At 49.6% G+C, this 21,772-nt stretch overlaps 3 protein-coding genes across 3 annotated transcripts in view; 2 read left to right on the top strand and 1 right to left on the bottom strand.

Moving 5' to 3' along the window:
* Window positions 1-5,258: 5,258 nt before the first annotated feature.
* Window positions 5,259-8,077, bottom strand: LOC146593931 (fibrinogen-like protein 1-like protein). Its single transcript, XM_085308395.1, has 3 exons — window positions 8,014-8,077; window positions 6,972-7,103; window positions 5,259-5,893 (listed from the first exon to the last, which is right to left on the bottom strand). The coding sequence occupies exons 1-3, from the start codon at window positions 8,015-8,017 to the stop codon at window positions 5,259-5,261; spliced, it is 771 nt and encodes a 256-aa protein (XP_085164521.1). The 5' UTR covers window positions 8,018-8,077.
* Window positions 8,078-11,680: 3,603 nt separating this feature from the next.
* On the top strand, window positions 11,681-17,401 carry LOC146593932 (fibrinogen-like protein 1-like protein). The gene is made up of 4 exons (XM_085308408.1): window positions 11,681-11,684; window positions 13,258-13,401; window positions 15,591-15,653; window positions 16,773-17,401. Exons 1-4 carry the CDS (start codon window positions 11,681-11,683, stop codon window positions 17,399-17,401), a joined length of 840 nt encoding a protein of 279 aa, XP_085164534.1.
* A 3,824-nt stretch (window positions 17,402-21,225) lies between these two features.
* The window catches only part of VPS37D (VPS37D subunit of ESCRT-I), an 8,772-nt gene continuing 8,225 nt past the window's right edge, over window positions 21,226-21,772 (top strand). The window contains exon 1 of the mRNA XM_085308409.1: window positions 21,226-21,375. Coding sequence (XP_085164535.1) covers window positions 21,226-21,375 — 150 coding nt within the window. The remainder of the gene's footprint in view (window positions 21,376-21,772) is intronic.

The raw sequence follows: 21,772 nt of genomic DNA on the forward strand, positions 1-21,772 counted from the left end.
GCCCTGCACTCTGATGCCCGCTCCAGGAGAGGGAGCTCTGCTAGGTGCCTGCCTGGCTTTGCAGTCCAGCAAGGCTTCCTCGGAGCAGGAGCAAAGGCTGTGGCGGGCCTCCTGCCCCTGGAGTCCCTCCCAGCCTTGGGGGCAAGTGCCCCACGCTGGCCAGCTGCGTGCAGGCAGGGAGCTGGAGCCCGTCCCCACTGCAGCCTCTGCCCCTCCCAGTACCCACTCCAGAACACAGCCCGCTCTCCCCTGGCTAGGGGCAGGGTATGGGCCAGGAACCTGCCTGGGGGCCTCCAGTGGGCAGGCTGGCTATGGCCCAGTGGGAAGCCAGAGCAACAAAGCTTCTGCGCTGGGCTTCCCTTGCAGCTGGCATTGTCCCATGGATGGGGTCGCTTTCCTGCACAGCCAGCAGCAGCCCCCAGCAACCCCACTCTTTGACAGCACAAGACCTGCAGGATGCTCTGCAGCTCCAGGAGCCTGGAGGTGGCAGAATTCAGCACCAACATCTGTAGCATGTCATCCATGGCATCCAGGGTCTGCAAGGAGGCAGAGGGTGGTGGCACTCCTTTGGCAGCCCCTCTCCCTCACAGGAGACTGGATTGACCTGCTGCTGCCGCGGCAGGACACCCACACCCTGCAGTGCCCTGGCAGAGGCCTCAGGGCAGGAGAGCTGCTTCCAGCACATGGACCAGCCTATGGGCACTGCCCGGGGCCTAGCGCAGGGGGAAGGGAAGAAGAAAGCAGGAGGGTGGCGAAGCACAGCTGAGATCCTGCCCTGCCTGGGCTCTTACAGGCATCTCTCAGCACAGGGTGGCCCAGCAGCAAGCCGATTGGGACGGAGGACCTCCCTCCCCAGGGCTCCCCCAGCGCATACCTTCAAGTAGAGGGACGCATCCAGGCTCTGCATGTGCTCTCGTGCAGGAAGAAAGAAGACACTGCAGAAGCAGGCCTGCAGGAGCCTCATCTTTCCTTCGCCCTCCACAATCAGCTTGGCTCTGCTGCAAAGAGAGAGGGGCCTGTTGGCTGCTAGGCTCAGCAGTGGTGCCGCAGTGCCGCAGCTAGCACTGGTTGTATGAGAGCTGTGACTAACTGTAGGCTAAGGGCATCATCAGTGTAAGTGGGAAATGGACTAACAGGATGTTGTCCCCTTAGTCGCCTCCCAGATAAAACAGTTGGGCAAAGGTGGAGGGAATCCTTGGCTATTGCACTGATTGCCATCTGCGAATGTGGGTCTGTGAGCCCAGAGCTCATGGCCAGCACTGGAGAAAGCAGAGTAGGTGTCAGAGAATAAATCTGGGGGTTTCTCTCTACCTCCAAGACTAGTGTCTCCAATGCCTACTGTGGCCCATATAGAGCCCCTGTCACTTCTGCAATCTGCTTGTTATTACAGGAAGCACACCTTGTCAGGGACTTCCCTTTGCAGGGCTCAGGTTTTCTGCTACCTTCACACTTGTAAAATGCAAAGAAGATGACATTCAAGTTGAGAGAGAGGCGTGCCCAAATGAAGTGCTTTTGGAAAGAGCAACCTGAAAAGGGCAGGCATTTCTCAAGAGTAGAAGACATCAGGGGCTGGAAGCAAAGAGAAGAAAATGAATGTAATGGGGAAAGGAATGTGGGAGGTGAGAGCATCTGCTTTGTTAAGGTTGCCTGAGGAAGGTCCTTTTCCATTCCAATGAAGTCATCATGAACTGGGAAAGCGATAACAAAACACCCAGATACACAAACGTGACAAGCAAGCACTCACAGAGACAACAGGGAAGACCAGAGCTTCCCAGTCTCTAACTGGTGTGCCAGGAAGAAACTGCCAGTATAGCTGGACATGGGGATAAGAGCATATCCCTTCCCCTAAGAAGGGATAGCTGGGAAAGGAAAGCCGTCAGAGGCCTTAGCTTCTTCTGAGAAGCTCTAGCAGCAGCTAAGGAGCTCTGCTGGTTGCCCTAGTGGGAGGGTGTTGGGGTCTTTGTTCCAGTTGAGCTCTGATTGGGGAGGGTCAAACCAAGAGCTCCGATCTCATTGGGATCATGGAGATGCTGTAGCGTAGGTGACATGGCTGGAATGTTGCAATGGATGGCTAGAGGGTCTTTCGGAAGGACAGGCTGGAAAGGTGAGTTGCTCTTTGGGTGAGAGAGCAAGGCGAAGGCATGGAGCTCTACCTGGGGACAGGTGAGGGGCTATCTGAGAGCTTTGGGTCAGGATTAGGGGGCAGCGCCGCATGGGCAACCTTGTAGTGAGTGCTTGCTACAGCTCATATGATCGGGAAAGGAGCAGGGCCAAGAGCAGCATCACAACCCTAAACTTGAGAAGAGCCTTTGGCCTGCTCAGGGACCTGCTTGGAGGAATCTCTGGCCAGAAGAGGGGTCCAAGAGACATGGATGATATTCAAAGACCACCTCCTCTGAGCTCAAGAATGGTCATGCCATCAAGCAGGAAATCAAGTCAAGGCAGCAGGAGGCCTGCACAGATGAGCAAGGAGTTCCTGACGAAAGTCAGACAGAAGCAGGAAGTGTCCCAGATGTGGCAGTAGGGACAGGTGACCCAGGAGGAACACCAAAACACCGTCCATGCAGACAGGGATGGGGTTAGGAGAGCCAAAGCCSATCCCAAGTTGCAAGTGCTAAGGGAGGAGAAAGGCAACAAGAAAAGCTTCATAGAGGAAGGCTAGGGTCTGCTTCTGGTTGGGGCAGGGGCCCTGGTGGCAAAGGACACCCAAAAGGCAGAGGTCCTGCATGCCTTCCTTGCCTCAGTCTTTCCTAGTAAGACTGGCCCTCAGGAATCCCAGGCCCCTGTGACTCCAGGGGAAGGCTGGAGCAACAAAGACTTACCCTTGGTGCAGGAGGATCAGGCTAGGGAACCCTTGAACAAACTGGACATCCACAAGTCCTTGGGCCTTGATGGGAGGCACCTGCAAGTGCAGAGGCAGCTGGTTGATGTCACTGCAAAGCAACTCTTGATTACTGTGGAAAGCTCCTGGTGATGGGGAGAGGTTCCTGAGGACTGGAAGAGAGCACCTGTCACTCCTATCTTGCCAAAGGTCTAGAGGGAGCATCTAGGGAACTACAGGCCAGACAGCCTCCCCTCGATCTCAGGCAAGGTGATGGAGCAGCTAAGGCTGGATTCTCTTTCCAGACATGTGAAGGACAGAAAGGTGATCAAGAGCAGGCAGCACACATTTACAAAGGGGTACTCATGCTTATGGTGAGATGACTGGCTTGGTGGCTGAGGGGAGAACAGTGGCTGCTGTCTGCCTGGACCTTAGTAAGGCTTTGGACACTGTCTCCCGGAACATCCTCCTAGACAGGTTGTTGAAATGTGGGCTAGAGAAGCAGTCAGTGAGGTGGACTGAGCACAGCTAACAGAGACAGCAAACAGATGCAGCAGTTTGTGCAGCAGTTCACACAGAAGGTTCACAGGAAGGTGCAAGAAGACATCATTGTTTCCAACCTTATTAGTGCCCACTTCCGCTGTTATCAGGTTAAGGAGTTGCAGGAGGAAGTCAGCAGACTGTGAAGCATCCATGAAAATGAGCAGGAGATAGACAGGGCATTCTTGGGGACCGTACTGTTCCAGGAGTCCCAAACCTGCAGCAGGGGAGTTGCTAGAGGGCTCTGTGCAGAGTGAAATAGTACATCACAGCTCTGTAGAAGGCTGGAAACTGGTTGCTTCCAGTGGAAGAAGAAAGGCCCTTAGCCCTCCTGAAGATTTGGACTTGCAGTTGGACAACCAGTTTAGTGCCTTCCAGTGATTTAGTGCCCTGCAGGATGAGGAGGACCTGGACCTGACTTCAAGGGAAGCAACTGGGCCAACAGATCCTGTGCCTTGCAGGAAAACTCAGAAGAAGCAACGAGTGGTTGTTGTGGGTGACTCCATGCTGCGGGGGACAAAGGCACATATCTGCTGACCTGACCTCTTGTCTAGAGAGGTTTGTTGCCTGCCAGGGGCTKTGGGCATGAGACGTCATTGAAAGACTGCCCAGGCTAGTCCACACGTCAGACTACTACCYTTTACTGCTCTTTCACATGGGTGAAAATGATACTGAGGGCAAACTGGAAAAGATCAAGCAGGATTTCAGAGCTCTGGACATGGTCGTCAAGAGTCTGGGAGCCCAGGTGATCTCCTCCTCAGTCCTGCCAATGAGGGGGAAGGATGAGAGGAGGAGAGAAAGACCTGGGAGTGCTGGTGGATGACAAGTTGACCGTGAGGTAGCAATGTGCCCTTGTGGCCAGGAAGGCCAATGGTATCCTGGGGGCATTAAGAAGAGTGTTGCCAGCAGGTCGAGGGAGGTGATCCTGCCCCTTTACTCAGCCCTGGTGAGGCCTCATCTGGAGTACTGTGTCCAGTTGTTGGAGTACTGTGTCCAGTTGTGGGCTCCCCAGTACAAGAGAGACACAGAGCTACTGGAGAGAGTCCAGCATAGTGCTACCAAGATGATCAGAGAGCTGAAGCATCTGCCCTATGAGGAAAGGCTGCGCCTGTTTAGCCTGTGGAGGCGAAGACTGAGAGGGGATCTTCCCAATGTCTATAAATATCTGAAGGAGTGTCACAGGGATGGGGCCAAACTCTTTTTGGTAGTGCCATGCGACAGGACAAGAGGCAATGGGCACAAACTGGAACACAGGAAATTCTGCCTGAATATGAGGATGAACTTCTTTACTGTGAGAGTGACAGAGCCCTTGAACAGGTTGCCCAGAGGGGTTGTGGAGTCTCCTTCTCTGGAGAGATTCAAAACCCACCTGGATGCAATCCTGTCTAATATACTCTCGGTGGCCTTGTTTGAGAAGGAGGCTTGGACTAGATGATCTCCAGAGGTCCCTTCCAACCTCAACCATTCCATGGTTCTGTGATGTATGCACAGTCTCACCGCAGCAGATAGACACAAAGGCAGAAAAGTCTGGCTCCAGAATTTATTACAGCTGATTTCTCTCGCCATGGATAGCAGAGCTGTCAGGCTTACAGGGCTCAAAGAGGGAGCAGGGCCTGAGTAAAAGCAGGGAATAGGCTGATTACACAGGGAAAGGAACTTGTGCTGTCTCCCCTTCCTCTAGAACAGAAGTAGGGGCACCCACCCCAGACTAGTGCCTGTATTCCAGTGCTGGCCAGCATCATGGCACTGGACAAAGCTGCCTGTGCAGACAGGGCTCAGGGTGATTACTTGCAGTGCCAGACTTGCACCAATGCTGGCACATGGCTGTTGGCAAGCACTGGAATGGGGCACTGTGATAGGGGTGGTGGCCAGGCTCCCAGGAGGCTCTCCAGCCCAGTCAGCACACATCTGTGGGTTTGACCAGGATAAGGGAAGATTTGCAGTCACCACTATTGCAGATTCCTGGCCATAGGATGTACTTTTTAGCATTAAGCAGGATGTTCTGACACTTATCATACCACCAGCCCCCGTAGCTGTTGGCGCAGTTCCCACTGGCCTGGTCCTGGTCCCTGTCACGAGTGCTGAACTTCATGTTGTCATGTATGCCCCCATGCTTGGTATGGTAGGTCGTCAGATAGTCCTCCCCCTCACCAGAGAACCTGCCTAGCCTCAGAGGGTACCCACTGGCCTCGCTCTCTACGCTGAAGATGTCATATTCAGCATAATGGGTGACATTGGATTTATTCTGCACGACAAAGCGGACTTTGTAGGTGTTCTGCTGTGTGAGCAGGTGCAGGTACTCGGTGCCCAGCCAGTAATCTGCCCTAACATTCCCAAAGCCATACTTGTAGGTGGTCCAGGACTCCTTCCATGTGATCTCGGTGTCATGAGAGTTTCTCTGGATGACAGTCCAGCCCTTGCCTTCGGTGTCCATGTCACACCAAACCACCCGTGGGGGAGACCCTGCTGGCTGGATGACATAGACCCCACTGGGGCTGTTCTTGCGGAGGCGGCTGCAGTCTGCAGGGAACCCTACAACAGCAAATGTGGCAGATGTAAGATAGGGTGGAAAGAAAAAAGGGCTGTATGAGCCAGCTGGGGTAACAAGGAGTTCCCAGAAGGGCATGAGGTCTYGAAGCAAAAAGGGTTATTTTTATCTGTCATCTACCCTGCATTGGCCCATCCACTGGCTAATCCACACAGTAGCCACAGGCCTCTAACACAGTAGCCCTGGAAAGAGCTCTGGGCTCTAATTCTCCTGAGCTGCTGTTTCCATTTGGAGCCTTCTGGTGCATCTGGCCAAGAAAGGAGGGAAAAAATGTCTTCCAGATGCTGAAGAGGAGCTCCAAGTGTAGCTCCCATACACAGGGTCCTTGACATATTGAGGTACTGCTCTTCTGAGGACCAGAAGTGTCCAAAATATTCTACTGGATGAAGACATGTAAGAAAAACTTGTATTTTCCCTGGAAATCATGTCATTGAAAAAGAAAGCTTAGTTCTACCTTGATTTATAGGGATTTGTTCCTATGGCCTGTTACAGTTTTATCTGTTAGCAGTACTGATTTGCCCTCACTAACTTGCCATCACCAACTTTGCCAAATTAATTTACCATTTAATTTTTTGTTCTTGTTCCATAACTTTTAAGGAACAATTTGCTGTGGGTACTTCAGATTCAATATCATGAAATCCTGCTTTCCTTGGGCACAAAAGCATTGCAGCAAGCATTATCCTCCCTGAGAAAAGAAAGGGAAGACTCCTGACGCAACAAAAGCTGAGAACACCTCTACTCAGATCCTAGAATTGAAGTGTAAAAGGGCACAAAAACCACGGCAAACCCACTGAATTACAGCATTTGGGCAAAACCCCTTTGGCTTCAGCCTGCAGCCACCAAGGGTGTCAGGGATAATATGACTTAGCAGGTGTCAGGTAGTGTTTACCTTACAATGCCATGGCCCAGGAAGGAAAGGTCCTTGTGTGTGAGAAGTTCTTGTGTTGTACACCAGCCTGGTTGTATGCTGGCCTTCCCAGTGCTTAGCAAACCTGGGAATCAGTGCTGAGCCAGGAGACTCTTTGCTGTTCTGCACTTTGGTGCCTAGCCAATGCCCCCCACCTGATTCATACTCACCACTCCGGGAGCTTGTAGTGGGCACTGCTGGGCCAGCACTCACACAGAGGAGAAGCATCACCACCAAGGACGGGAGGGTAAGGCCCTGATGAAGCAGGCTCATCCCAGTCTGGAGAGCTAGGGAGGAAAGGACCCAGCATCATGAGGATTCCTTGGGAGCCAAGGTGATCCCTGCCCTTCCAGCTATTGCTAGCAGGCCCAAGGGAGCTCTAAGCAGCGAAGTCTGGAGGCATATGGGACTCTCAGGAACAGGGGGATCCCTGAATGTTGGAAATGCAGTTTTGGTGGAGAGTCTGCCACTGCAAGGCTGCAGGAGAGTAAAAAGCCGCTTTGTTGCCCTTCTGACTTGCCACTTCCCTGTACAGCACAGCAACCTGTGGGTATGTTCTTGGAAATAATAGCCAGAGAGGGACTGGAGAGGAGAATGACAGGGCTAGTTGTCTGGGAGAAAAAAATGACCAAAAAAAGCATTCATTTTACATTAATAGTTTACATAAACCCCTCCAATCCAAGGACAGTTAGTGGAAAACCAGCACCAGAGGATAGAACCTATGGGGCGGATATCAGCTCCCAAGCAAAGAAGAAGAATCTTCCTGGACCCACACATTGGCACAAGCACAACCACACTGTTCTGGCTTCCAGCACATTACTATGCCCTGCACCAGCTCAAGTACTGGAAGCGATGYCGTTGTATCTGGGAAGGACCCCTGTGCAACGGCATGTGCCAGAAAGGSAAAGGACAAAGCTGAAATGTAGAGCTCCAAATTAACCTCCCTTGACAGGATAGGGGACTAAAGGGCATAGGCATCCTGGGGAAAGCATAAGCTTTCAGCAATGATGTGTGTTGTTTGGTGCTTTGATTTCATTTCTCCTCTGCTACCAGGTGCCTGGCAGTGTGCATCATCCAGGCAAGAGTAAGGTCACTATCCTCCTGATCATCTTGTGCCTTTGTATATTCACCCTGGCAGTTCTAGTCTGAGCCCAGCACCACATACAAGCACAACATTCCATTGGGAAGATAACTCACCCATCACAATAGCACTGCTGAGCAGAGAGCAGGAAGCCAGTGGTATTCCCTCCCTTGCAGAGCTTTGCACGGTGACTTTATAGGCAATGCACACACCCACTTGTATTCACACTTGGCATTTGCAAAGGCACAAGGAGACGCTTGCAGCCTCTGACTCTTGAGCAGTTCTCAGGTCCCATGACAGCACAACAAAACCCTTTTAGGGGGAAGGGGGCATCTCTCGCTAGCCAGAGAAACACAAAATAATCTTAGAATAACCCTCTTACACCCATGATGAGGGATTTCAATTGACTCTTACAGCTATACAAATACTACATATGAATTGCCCACTTGGAGCAATTTCTGGAGAGACACAATCAAACAGAAGTGGAGGCACTCAGATTTTTAAGGACATGCACACAGAAACTGGCAAAGGAGAGGAGATTAAGTCTCCAATTTACCATGTCCCAAAGGTGACCTTTGCAAAGATGAGGAAGGTCCTTAAAAGATCTGCCTGTTTGCTAGCTCTCCATTAGCAGGATTCAGGATCAATGAGTTAAGTCTTTGGAAGCCAGTGTCCTGCAGCCCAAAACTTAATGCATGAGTAGGTGACTTCTGGCACCCCAATCTGCATGCTCTGAGCAGAGGCCAAGGGCTCCAAGTGACAAGCAGGTGCTTGGAGGCCCCTGTGCCATTTTGCTTACCAATCACTGTATTTGGCCTAGTAAGGCCCTGCAGCCCCCTAGCTCCAACAATGTTGGCCTGTGGTTGCTCCCTACACAGAAGCAGGATGCTCTCAGGGCAGCTTGTCTGGGAGGGCTGCTTTAGGTGCCAGAAAGTACAGATAGCTCCATGGCTTTGCCAAGCCAAGTTTAAGAGGATAAAGATGTGGCCCATCTACCTTCAGCTCCTGATGATCAAGGGTTGGTTTCAGTAGCTTATAGCACAGACACATCTCCTTCACGGAATAGCCAAGTTTTGTCTTTATTCCTAGTGTTCAGATCAAGCCAGCTTCTAGCTGAGGCTTCCACCAAATGATATGGATACCACCGTACTGAAGGAGTCTGTGTCAAGCAGCACAACTTGCAGGTCTGGATGGACATTGATATCCCACACTCTGTGAGGTAAGGGCTCCCTGGAGCAATCTCCATGTGCACCCTTAGATTTCTCCCCTTCTTTCTTGATTAGAAATTGAGAACCTGAACAGATCCCATTGTCCCCAACCTCATTTAATTTGGGAAAACCATAGAAATAGCAGCTCCAACCTTCTCTGGTCACCATCCAAATCCATGCAAAGGCCTGGAAGCATGGTGGGACCAAGCCAGGCTCCTCCTCTTCCTGCTGGGAACACACTTATTCTCTGAAGCAATTCTGCTTGCAGGGCTAGGACCGATCCAGGGTGTCTGTGGCCCGGAGTTCCATCCATGTCCAGACAGGATGCCTGAGAAAGAGGATAGAGAGACATATGGACTAACATTTCCTCGACAGTTTAGGAAACCTCCCAAATCAAGTGATACTGACTTTGGTTTTAACAATGGAGGCAGAGCATTGCTTCCCTGAATTTCTCTGGATGCTTTATTAGCCCATTGAAGATTTCARCATCCATATCTGAACACTGCACAGCAAAGGGAATGCTTATTGGAAGAGAAGCTGACCTTTCCCTCCTTATCCTCTCAAGAACAATTACACGGCCAGATACCTCTGATGCATTACTTTTACCTAGCTGAAGTGGCCCTGGCTACACAGTCCTAGCCTATTAGATTCCTGGAGCAGAGGACCTAATGCCTTCAGAAGGTAAATGTCAGGGTAAAGAGAGGGCTGGCTGCTCTCTGAGAGCAGGCAAGCCAGGAGTCAAGGGTGACCATACTGCACACAGTGTCCCCACCAATGGCATGCAATACCCCTGTGCCTGAACATGGCAGACAGAACTGGCTAATGGCAGCACACTCCAATGACAGTCCCAGACACAGTAAGTAATCAAACAGGCCCAGAGATTGTTCAGGTTGTCACATTAGGAGCAAAAGGAGACAGGGCAGAGAGAGGATTGGAGACAAGGCTACAGCATGTGTTCAAGGGATCCATCCAGGAAATAAGCTAAATACAGTGTAGGTCTAAGATCCATCCAGGAGGCAGGGCCAGAGATAGGACTAGAGATAGGCTCTTCTACAACATAGCACAGGCAGGCACTGAAGTTCCAAGGCCTGAGCTGATACAGGGCTCCTGGCCTACTGGACAGAGCATGCTCGTGGAGGCCTCGAGTCTGATTGGGGCCATTAAGGCCTATTAATGCACTCAAGGCCCTGGCAGTAGCTATTAGTCCTGAAAGAGCAAATCACACTAGCTTGCCTAGTAGTATAGGTCTCTCACACTGCCCAGACCCTCAAACTTCATTCCCTAGCTCTTCCTAAAGCCTCTTTGGGCTTATAAAGTGATACACTTAGGAGCACGAGGCACATTCTACTGCAGCGAACTCTGCATCCAGCACAAGGCCATGGCTGTGCTCATGAAGAAATACAGGGGCATAAGAGCTGAGGAGAGACATACTCTTCATAGAGCCCGAAAAACACGAAATAAACCTTCTAAAAGAAGAGCTACTTTAGGATAAGTTGCTTAGGGTCTTGTCCAGTTGTCTTGTGAATATACCAAGGAATAGAGATCTCACAACCTCTCCAATTCTTGTTCCAGTGTTTGAACATTCTCAGGATTTTTTTTTCTTATATCTATCTAATTGTAAATTTCCTGCTTGTAACGGCATGACAGGGGACATATAAATGTCTCCATGCTGCGAGAGCCACACAGTAATTGTGATCTGTTCCTCTGCAGACACTGTCCATCACATGCTGCTCAGTAGGCAGTGGATGCTGGGAGTAATTGTGCTCACAACTCTTGGGATATTGCCAATCTCAAGACTTAGAAGTCTGGCATTTTCTTTAACAAAAACCTGGTGTAATCCTTCCTGGTTGCAGATAGAAGCTTGAACTGAGACCATTTTACATTGGTGTCATGTGCGTGTTGCAGGCTCAGAAGCCATGGTGTAAAGTAGGGGACGACAGCATGCATTGTGTGAGATGTAATGCGGCAGGCCAGGCACATCAGCAGGGAGGCACTTGGACTAGTGCTTTCTGAAGTTTGGTTCTTAGATAAAAAAGGCACAATCTGCCAGGAATACTTGAGTACCTCTTTCCTGAGGATACTGGAAATCTGTGTCCCCAGGGGCTGTTTGGCTCAATGCCTGCTCTGGAGAGGGTGGTTTTCCCCCTGATGCTTGATTTCCATCCAGGAGGGTGAAGGCGAGCTGTTATATTTACTTAGCAAGCTGAAATGTTCAGAAGTTCCCAGAGAATACTGTTCCCTGGGGAAAGCCCACTGGGGGAGCCAGGCATGGTAAATTGAGGCTCTTTCAAGGCATCACCTTACTGGCACCAAATTATTTGCTTTGTCTCTAAAGAAAGCTCTTCACCTTTGTGAGACATAGCCTTCTTTGTCTGAGGACGTACTACTTAACAATGAAGAGCAAATAAGCCATGAACCACCAGTGCTGTTGCCAATTACAGGACAAGTGCTGTGGTTTGGATCTCGTGCTCCACCCCACCCCCACCTCTGAGCCCTATAACTGCAGGTCTGGCCAGCCCCCTAGGCAGGCCAAGCCTGTCCGGCTTCCCGACCTGCAGGTCCCAGCAGAGACAGCATGGGTGAGTGCGGGCTGCTGGGCTGGGCGGGCAGACACTGTGGCACTCTGTACCACGCTGCATGTGGCTGCAGGTCACAGGGCATCCCAGCACTTGGTCTTCTCCAGAACTCCTTTCTTCTCTTGCCCCTGTCCCTCCCAGCAATGCATTTGACATGGGTTCTCTGTGCCCTGTGGGGAAAATGGGAGCAGGAGAGTGCACATTCTGTTGCTTTGGGGTTATGTCAGTGTAGCCCTGAAGTGCCGGATGGCCCATTTTATAAACCTTAAATTTATCTAACATTCTTGTAATTTTCAGTTCTCCAAGAAAGTATTAAATATTCTGGCACAGGAAAGGAGTTTTAAAAATATTCTTGTTTAAGCAGCAATATTGAATAAATATCAGTATTTGGAGGTTGGATGCTCGAAAGCAAACAGCTGTCCCCTGAAGAAGAGGTCTTCTAGGGACATGCATCTAAACACAAGTCTATCAAGACACTAAATGTTACATAGGAATTGAGAACTGGATTAATATGACTGAATTGTGATTAAAAGCACTCAGCTGTAAAACTGTAACCAGCACAAATGGTTGCAATAATACTAGACATTCCCAGAAATGAGTGCTTATCTCTATGAGGGCTGCAATCACACACAAAGGTACTCAGGTGACKGTCCCAGGTTGATTGTTTTCCTTCTCAATCATTTCTCGGAACTGTGGCAAATCCATCTATCCCAAGGCAGTTTAGGGGTGGGTTTGACTTTGTTTCTTTTCAAACAGTAGTGGGATCACATTAGTAATCTACTATGGTGAGCTACATCTATCATAGGGTGGAACAGGTTTCCCCATGGGCAGCTGTCAGCACCATGTTCCACTCTCTAGGAACCACAATAGATCTTCTATGGTTTTATTTAGATTTAATATTGAAAAAATGCATTAGATTTAATATTGCGAAAAGTTGACTGGTCTCTCTAGCTGCCCTGAACAAGAACAAATTGGAGCAGCTGGTTACAGGGACATTTTAAAGCAGTCATATAACCGCATGAAGATAATTTGCACCAGCCAGGTAATAATTCATAAAACGTTGTGCTACCCCTCTCAGTCATGCAGCCTTCATGCAGGGTCTGTACACAAACATCCACTTCTGTTTGGGGCTTGTTCCCACTTGTTCATTTGGGTTCCTACCACCCTCAAGACCTGGGCTGGAGCAAGATACACTCCCAGCTCACACCGGAGAACACACGAGCATAACATGGGAGCATGATAGGAACTGGAAGAGGATGCCTCCTTCCATACTCAACCAGTTTGTCATCTCCAGCCCCAAGATCTCCTGGGTTCTTCGAGGGCATCCTGGTTACAGTAACTTTGCTTTTGGACAAGATTTTCACAATTTTTCTGCCTCAGAAATCACCAACAGCAGTTGTTACTGCTGATAACTCCTCTTGATTAATATTTGAGAACTCACTTAACTGAGTGAATTTGGACTTCTGCCTCCTTGTAGAAGTTTTATAACTCTACAAGTAAGGGATTCAAATGGGATTCATGRCTTTCTAATGGCAGAGTCATGTTCTGTGTTTTTCTCCATCTCTTCACTTTTCAGCTACCCAGCGTCCTCATCTCCTGCTTCTGACCTGCCTGCTGGCCCTGGCAGCTCCTCTTCTTGCCTTTGACATAAGAAACTTGTACCTCCTCAATGGCACTTTGGATGATGTTATGAACATTCCCCCAAAGTCCTTCCAGCTTGGTATGTATTCCACTGTGAAAGGGAGAGGCAAACAAGGTCATGTTCTATAATATAGAACACATATGATAACATAGGTCTTCACCCCAATCCAAACCCTCCTATATCACAGAGGGAGGACTAAATACTGTTCCACATGTGGATAATGTAAGTGCAATGTAAAGTGCCATTCCTGCCTTTTAGGAATAAGAATCATCTCAGAGTTCTTCCCTTTACCCTGTCTGTCTCTTTTGCTGTCTGGTATGAAGCTCTTCTGCCCATATGTGACTTCAGTAGTCCAAACCCCAGAGCTCAAATGATCCCAGGAAGAGCTAGATCACTCATTGGCAGCAAGTCTGAGAGGAGGATGTTCAGAACCACAGGCTCTGCCCAAGTGTAGTGCTAAAGATGTTAATGCAAAAAATCCCCTTTTATTTTGAGGAAAGGAAAGAGTAGCCAGCTCTGGAAATCACAAGGTCAGCAGGAACCTGAATTCAAGACAGAACTGAACACAAAGAACTAAGAGAGTTACTACAGAAAGTCTAGGAGTGGCACTGATGTGGGCCAGATCAGATGGATGAGTGCATGGGACAATCAGCAACTAGCAAGGTACACAGGAGCAATGAGGAAGCCTCCTAGAAATGCTCTGGAAGTAAAATGGGGGCCCCTGGAAGAGCTGGTCCCCTACAAAGTGAAGAGGAAGGTTCTTGATTGCAAAAGTCAAGATTCAATTGTTTGATGCTGGCTTTTTGTCAGGCTTCACTACAAAGGCCAGCTGCCAGCAAACAGCCAAGACAGGGAGCACCCATGACTGAGACAAGAGCTTTGACTTCCCCAAGAGCTTCAGGTTTGAGTAAAGAAAGGGGATRTGCTCTGGATTTCACCTTCATCTCTCACCAAGGCAACTGGTAGAGTGCTCTGAAAATATGAGCAACGTAAAGTCAAGATGGGTAAGCAGGGAGCAAGCTGAGGAAGACAAATTAGCATTTGAAAGGCTTGATTTGTGGGAAAGTAATTCCAAACAGATGAGAAGTAAAGGCTTCTCACTGGAATAACCAACTGTGCAGATGGAAACTAGGAGTGGGGAGGTCAGCTTACAGCTCTGCAGAAAGGAGCAGGAATAGACTGTGCCTCACAAAATGAATATGAGTGAATAGCTTCATATTGGTACAGTAAAAGCAAATACCACCCTGGCCAAGTCCTCCAGACCACATTACAAGGGTGTTTCCAACTCCACACAGACTCAGGTCAACTACCACATTTGCTGTGGGCTTCAAGAAACATTCGGAGATAGTCCAAGGAAAGCAGTTAAAAATCTGTCAAAAAGATTTCTTGTGTCAGGAAAGGCTGAAGAATTGGATGGTTTAGCCCCCAAATTGGAAGACCAGGGAGGAGGATGTGACAACAGTATTACTGTCTGGCTACAGAAAAAGAAGAGTCTGTGTACTCTCAATGTTGCGGAAGGAGTGGGCTTATACACAGTGCAAGAAGCTTAGGTTAAGCACCCAGGAAGATCTTCCTAATGGAAGGGATAGGAAAGCATCAGCTGAGAAAAAAAAAGTAGAGTGAAGGTATTTGGGGATATTAGGAAGGAGCCAGTGTATGGGTAGGTATCTGTGTTAGAGGAATAGACAGGAATGGTTTCTGTGATTTCATAAGTCTTCAATCCATTCCAATGTTTTTTAACTGTCAGTGGGTATATGTAAGATGTTCTTGTAGAAAAAAAAATCATATAAATTCATTTTAAACCACACTCTTCCAGCAACACCCTTCAACCACTCTTCCAAGCCTGTTGAGTGGAGCCCCTCTCCCCAACCCCTGATGCCTGGACTAGTTTTCCTGTGTCTGCTCTCAAATCTCTTCCCCTCTCTAATCCCTCTTCTTCCTGAGTCCTTTCCTAGCTGCTTCTACTATAATTTAGTAACTGTCTTTCCAGTGTTGCTGCCACCATTTGGAGTCCTTCCCACACACAGTGTGCCAAAATTCTTCTCGTCAAGGGAAGTGTTTGCCCCATCCTAATACTATGTAAATTTCCCTAAACTACCAACTGACTGGTATCTGAAATAGTAGAGCCCCTCTAGAATTTGGAGAAACAGAGGAAAAACAGAAGTGTAGAGGAATAACATCTGGAGAACATCACTTTCCTCCAGCAGGCATTTGACATGTCCTGCTCTCAACACTCACTCCTGTCTCCTCTGTTCTTGTCAATTCAGATAAGGGTGACAAACATGTTCGACAGGTCAGAGACACTGCCCCCCACCCATCGGCAGCCCATGGTAAGTTTCTCTCCAATTAGTAGAGCTCAGAAGCCTTGCCATTGCTGGAAGCCTAGAAGCTCATGGTGGCTGTGAGTTCTTCACAGGTGGTTGTGTACCCAGGCCCTACATGTGCCTGGGTACCCCCAGGGAAACCACTGAATTTCTAACAGGCTGTGGAGGGGACACAAGTTATTACCTCTGAGGGACTCTAGCACCAAGCATGTTATGATACAGTAGGTAAGGGGGCTCTTTAGCATGGGGAATTTTTCCATCTGAAAATCCAAAGCAGGAAATGGAAATTCATTGTCTGACTGGAATGTGGTGACTGGTTATTTTCCCATTTTTTACTACATAGTAAATGAGTGGACTGAGTGAGACAGAGACTAGATGGCTTGTTGAACTGTCAGAGTCAACATTAGCCCATCTGACAACAAGATATGGCTTCACTGGGTAGGAATAACCACTGACATTGGGAGCAGCGTAGATGCATTCAACTGTTTACTGTAATAAGGGATTACACTCTGGAGCTTAGAAAGACCACTGTCAAATCAAACAAATCAGGAAACCTCAAAAGAATTAATTGAGTAACCACAGAGAAAGCTGATGGGTTTGTCCTATTGAGGTCACAAGGGCTGTTTTCATGATAAGCAATATGAGTGTCTTGACTGTGCTCTCTACAGGTTTTTGGGATGACTGTGAAGCTGTAAAGCTTCCATGCTGTAAGAGTATTCACACTGTCAGATAATTTTAGCACCCAGACTTTCCTGCATTTTTCTACATGGTGATTCATCACCTGTGCTACAGATTAATCACCACAACACTACAAGGGTGAATCCAATTTGGGGCATGGTGCATCATGTGTTAGATGAATGCAATGTCTGGCTTGGTCTCAACAGCCCAAGACGCTTCGGTTCTGTTCTGTGCCCCCATCAGTTTGAATCCTCTCTTGCAAAGAGATGAAGCCCAATTCTCATTTTGTTCATTTCAAAACTTTGGTTTACTACTGTGAGCACATGGCAGGAATACAGCCCAAGAATGTGTCTGCAGTAGAATCTAGGCATGAAAGGAATATCAAGGGCTTTCAGTATTGCATTTTGTGGGATCTGATGTTATAACCATCTCTGTTTCCTGCCTTAGGTTGGCCTAAGGACTGTAGCGAGATCCCCACTGGCAGTCCCAGTGGCATCTACATCATCAAGCCTGCAGGACTCCACTACATTCTGGTGTACTGTGAAATGAATGTAACAAATGGAGGTTGGACGGTCATCCAGAGGAACAAGAAAGACACACCCGTCACCTGGGCCGAGTCCTGGAGCACCTACAAGTATGGTTTTGGGAACGTGCGCAGTGAGTACTGGTTGGGCACCGAGCACATCTATCAGATTGCCAAGCAGAAGGTCTACCAAGTCAAGTTTGTCATCCAGGACGCCACAAACACCACCAAGTTTGCAGACTACAATCTCTTCAGTCTGGAAGATGAACCCCATGGCTATCGGTTGAGACTAGGCTCCTACACTGGGACAGCAGGGGATGCCATGACCTCAAACAATCCCAACAATGTGCATGACAACATGAAGTTCTCCACAAAGGACCGGGATCAGGACACTTACAGTAAGAACTGTGCCTACAGCTATGAGGGTGGATGGTGGTACTCAGCGTGTTATTCTGTACGGCTGAATTTCAAGGGTGGCATGACATGGGGTAGCTTGTGTACTGGGAACTGCAAATCCTCTCTCATCCTCATCAAACCAGCTCCCTACTGTTAGTGCTCCCTCCACGCTTGTCCTCAGGGGACTCTCTGTGAAGGCACTGCATGGCAAAAGAGTTTGAGCCTTTCTGGAGCAGAAAGAGGAGCCCAGGGGTAACAGGGCTTTAGTGAAATGCCACTTTCCTTTTCCTCTCTCTGAGGGTAGGCTATCCCTCTGTTCAGCTCTTTACCCCTGTGCTTGCCAATGATTCTTTTCTATTATATACATAATCAAAAAATTTTAAAAATCACTTTTGAAAATTGTGGATTCCACATGTACCTTCCCTGTGGAAGGAAAACACTTGGCCCTGGAGCAACTTTCTTCGAAGCCTCTGAGCTGCCTCCAGGACTCATAGCAAGTAAGAAAGCTGCATGTCCAAATTTCCATATATTCTGTGCATCTCTGCAGTGTCTGGTAAAGCATCCAAATACATTTGCTTACTTCAACTCATTCTCCATCAGTGAATATCTGTTCTGTATCTCTGATGTGCTCCCACTGAGAGTTAAGAAATCCCCTGTGTCAGGTACTGGGACTGGAGTGTTGGGTATTTTGAGAGAAAAAGCCTTGAGTGGTTCTCTTTGGAATGGGTGTAAGAGAATTAAATCCAGTTACATTTGTGACTCCACACAGGATGGTTCAAAAGGGACCTGGCACACAGGAGAACTCTTCCCACATGATCACAGTGTTCACAATCCAGGGTCACAAGCTGTGGTGATTTTCCCATGCCAAGGTCCTGTTCCTGCTCTGTAGCTATTTCCATCAGGAGTTGGTGTTGGCTACCTGTCCCTCCCCCACAATCATGCTTTGGTCCCACAGAAACATGTGGGATAGACCTCTCCACTGTGTCTAAGAAGCAGTGAGTTTAAATGGACTCAAAAGAGATGTATGTTAGGTGCCAGGAAGCGTTCTAATGAGGGAAGAACTCATTACAGGAACAGACCAATGGGGGGACAGTATATCACCATTCCCTGGGTTTCAGAAATGAGTAGTGGAGGGTCTCTGYGCCAGAAAGCACCTTACATCTCTCCAGAGCACTACTGTCAGCATTGCAGGGCTCTTGTGGGACCTGTACCTAAGGATATCCAGCTTTGCAGCGACAGGTGTGTGGGTCTAGGTGGACACCAAGTTGAATATGGGACAAAAATGTGCCCTCATAGCAAAGAAAACCAACAGTATCCTGGGCTGCATTAGGAAGAGCTTTGTCAGCAGGTCAAGGGAGGTAATCCTTCCCCTCTGCTGAGCGCTGTTGAGGCTGCATCTGGAGTACTGTGTCCAGTTCTGGGCTCACCAGTACAAGAAAGACATGAATTTACTGGAGCAAATCCAGTGAAGGGCCACAAAGATGATGAAGGGACTAGCACATCTCTCACATGTTCAGCTTAGAAAAGAGAAAGCTAAGGGGTGGTCTTATCAATGTGTATAAATATCTGATGGGAGGATGTAAAGGGAATAGAGTCAGACTTTTCTCAGTGACAGGGTGAGTGGCAATGGGCACCAACTGAAACACAGGAAGTTCCCCTTCAACACAAGAGAATACTTGCTGTGAGGGGAGGTGAACATTAGAACAGGTTGCCCGGTGAGGCTGTGGAGCATCCATCCTTGGAGATATTCAAAACTCAGCTGGACATGGTCTTGGGCAACCTGCTCTAAGTGATTCTGATTGAGGAGTTGGACCAGATGATCTCCAGAGGTCCCTTCCAACTCCAACTATTCTGTGATTCTGTGATATCTGAGGAAAAACAGAACTCAAGGCTACCTCAAGAGCAGTGCTTGGATTACAAAAAAAATGTACTAAAAATGTACTAGCTCTCCCTGCAATGAGCCCCAGCCAAGTTGTACACAAAGGAAAAGTGGGACCTCAGAGCCCAGCCCATGCCAAATTCCCCTGTTCTGGCTGGAGTCCTTGCTTGGCTTGGAGTGTGTCCCTTCAGGGACTCTGTGCAGTGTCAAATGGCTGTCTCCAAAGATGAGAGTGTCTCCAACCTTGGTGACATCCCAAGCTCAATTGGACATAGTCCTAAAGAGCCTTATCTGTTTTGCAGATCAATTCTGCTGTGCAAGGGTTGGAGTAGAGACTCCAGAAGTGCCTCCCAACATGAGTTATCCTCTAAGACAAGGATAGACATTTGTCCTGAGGAAGGACTATGTCCCCGGGGATGCAATGGGCACCACAGGGAGAGGTAGGATAGGGCATCTCCACACTAGACCTGTCATTGCATGGGAGAGAGGCTCTCCTGCAGCCTGAGCACTAGATGGTAGCAGAAGGCAGAGGATGGCTAGTAGGAGGGTTCCTGATGTCCCTAGAGCAGCCAGCTCTGACACCAGGATGCAGCTGTGGCACTGTGTTTGATGTTCCAGAGAATGCAGAGCTGCATGCTGCATCTTGCCCAGTGGATTGCACACCTAGGAGCTGAGAAACTCTGCCTATCCTGCTTCGGTGGCCCTAGGCCCTCAGCTTGTTGGAGCCGTCCATGTAGCACTGCAGAGGCAGACAAAGGTCTGGCAGAGAGCAGCACAGGCAGGCACATTGCCCTGCCGCTGCTACAGCCAGAAAGCCCAAGCATAACCCCACACCACACCTCCAGCCTTCCAGGTGTCTGTAGCGAGATGGAGAGATCTGCATGTGGTATTCCATAACCAGGCAGCCCCTTCCCCACTCAGACTGGCTGCAGGGGGGGAAGCCCCTTTCGGCCTCAAACCCAGAAGGACCCTTACCTGCCTGTCTAACAAGCCTCCAAACAGGCAAGCAGCATCAGACTTTCTATGATCATTGCTATTGCACAGCTCTCCCTTCCCAGGGCTTCTTGCCTGAATCCCTGACTATCCCAAACAGTACCTTCCTCTGAGTCCAGGAGGGACAGTATGTGCATCTCCACACACCTTTAGCGGCCTCCAGCATGGCCCAGCTCCCTCTGTATCCTGCTGCACCTGCATGGTTCAGGGTGAGCAGTGGTTTTGGCTTTCAGAGCCAGCAGGCTTGATGAGACCAGACAGCATGTGGTAGACAGTGAAATGACAGTGCTGTTGCTGCTCCTGGACTTCTGGTGTGTCCAAGCAACAGGCAAAATGCAGGGGGGGGGGGGTGGTACATTTACACTGCCAAAGAGAAATCCTTTTCTCAGCAGCACTTTCTTCTTCAGCACTGTCTTCTGCTATGACCCTCTAAAGGCAATGGAGAGCTATAGGCCAGGTGATCCAGGAGAACAACCCAAAATGTCTTTGCACTGCAAGAAGGTTGGTAGCCCATTGGCCCAGAAGGGCCAGGGCAAAGCCAGGGCACACACACACACACCCTGGGCATCTCTGCATTACCATTTCATCCCCCCACCACAACAAGGCCTAGTGTGCAGCCAGGCCTCATATTGGCTTTCACCTCTTCTGTGACACTATATGCCAACACTAGCCCCACATGGCTTCTTATTCCAAGCTATGCATTGGGATGCTTCTTAAGTCMTGCTGGGCTCTTGGCTGCCCGACAGCAATGAACTCTCAGCTCCAGTAGCTCACTGGCAGCTTCTCTTAGCTCAGCTCAAGTAGCCAGCATTGGTTTGAGGTGGTATCTAAAGACAAGCAGTGAGCACTGAATGCTCTTTCCCCCTAGGTATTTCCTCTATTGAAACACTAGCCCTCTTCAACTAGTTCAAGTTAACCCAGGACAGAGAAATCCTTGCTCCAGTGGTAGGGAGATGGTGCAACGATGCAAGTAGGAGACCAACTGAACCATGCAAAAGCAGTGGCCCATCACAGTGCTGTGCAGAGCAGGATGCCCAAAGTGTGGTGTACAGTAGGATGTGCACAGTGTGGTGCAGGGCAGGATGCCCCAAAGTGCAGTGCAGAGCGGGATGTGCACAGTGTGGTGCAGGGCAGGACACTGGCCTGCTGGGCCAGAGCCCGGCTCGCCGCACCGCCTCAGGGCACTCAGCACTGTGCAGCTCTGCGCTCTACTGCACGATGAGCTGCGGCTGCAGCGCATCGTCCGCCTCAGCAGGAAGGTATGTCCGGGCAGGGCAGGATGTGCACAGTGTGCAGGGCAGGATGCCCCAAAGTGTGGTGCAGGGCAGGATGTGTGCGGTGTGGTGCAGGGTAGGATGTCCTGAAGTGCAGCACWGGGCAGGATGCCTCGAAGTGTAGTGCAGGGTGGGATGTCCCCAAAGTGTGGTGCAGAGCAGAATGCCCCGAAGTGCGGTGCAGAGTGGGATGTGCACAGTGCGGTGCAGGGCGGGATGCCTCGAAGTGCGGCGCAGGGCGGGATGCTCCGAAGTGCGGTGCTGAGTGGGATGCGCGCAGCGCGCCGTCCGTGGTCCCCCGACGCAGCCGAGGCGGCCGGGCGGAGCAGACGGTGCAAGCGCCGGCCGCGCCGGGCGGCCCTATCGCAGTGCCCGCCCCGGG

This window comes from Rhea americana, unplaced genomic scaffold (assembly GCF_003343005.1).
Source record: "Rhea americana isolate MKP2758 unplaced genomic scaffold, rheAme1 scaffold_274, whole genome shotgun sequence".
Lineage (NCBI taxonomy): Eukaryota > Metazoa > Chordata > Aves > Rheiformes > Rheidae > Rhea > Rhea americana.

Coding starts and splice junctions, on each gene's coding strand:
- LOC146593931 (XM_085308395.1), bottom strand. Junction 5,894..6,971: donor GAGTGGTGAGTATGAATCAG/GTGGGGGGCATT, acceptor TTGCTGTTGTAG/GGTTCCCTGCAGACTGCAGC.
- LOC146593932 (XM_085308408.1), top strand. Junction 13,402..15,590: donor CCCAAAGTCCTTCCAGCTTG/GTATGTATTCCA, acceptor TTGTCAATTCAG/ATAAGGGTGACAAACATGTT. Junction 15,654..16,772: donor CCACCCATCGGCAGCCCATG/GTAAGTTTCTCT, acceptor TTCCTGCCTTAG/GTTGGCCTAAGGACTGTAGC.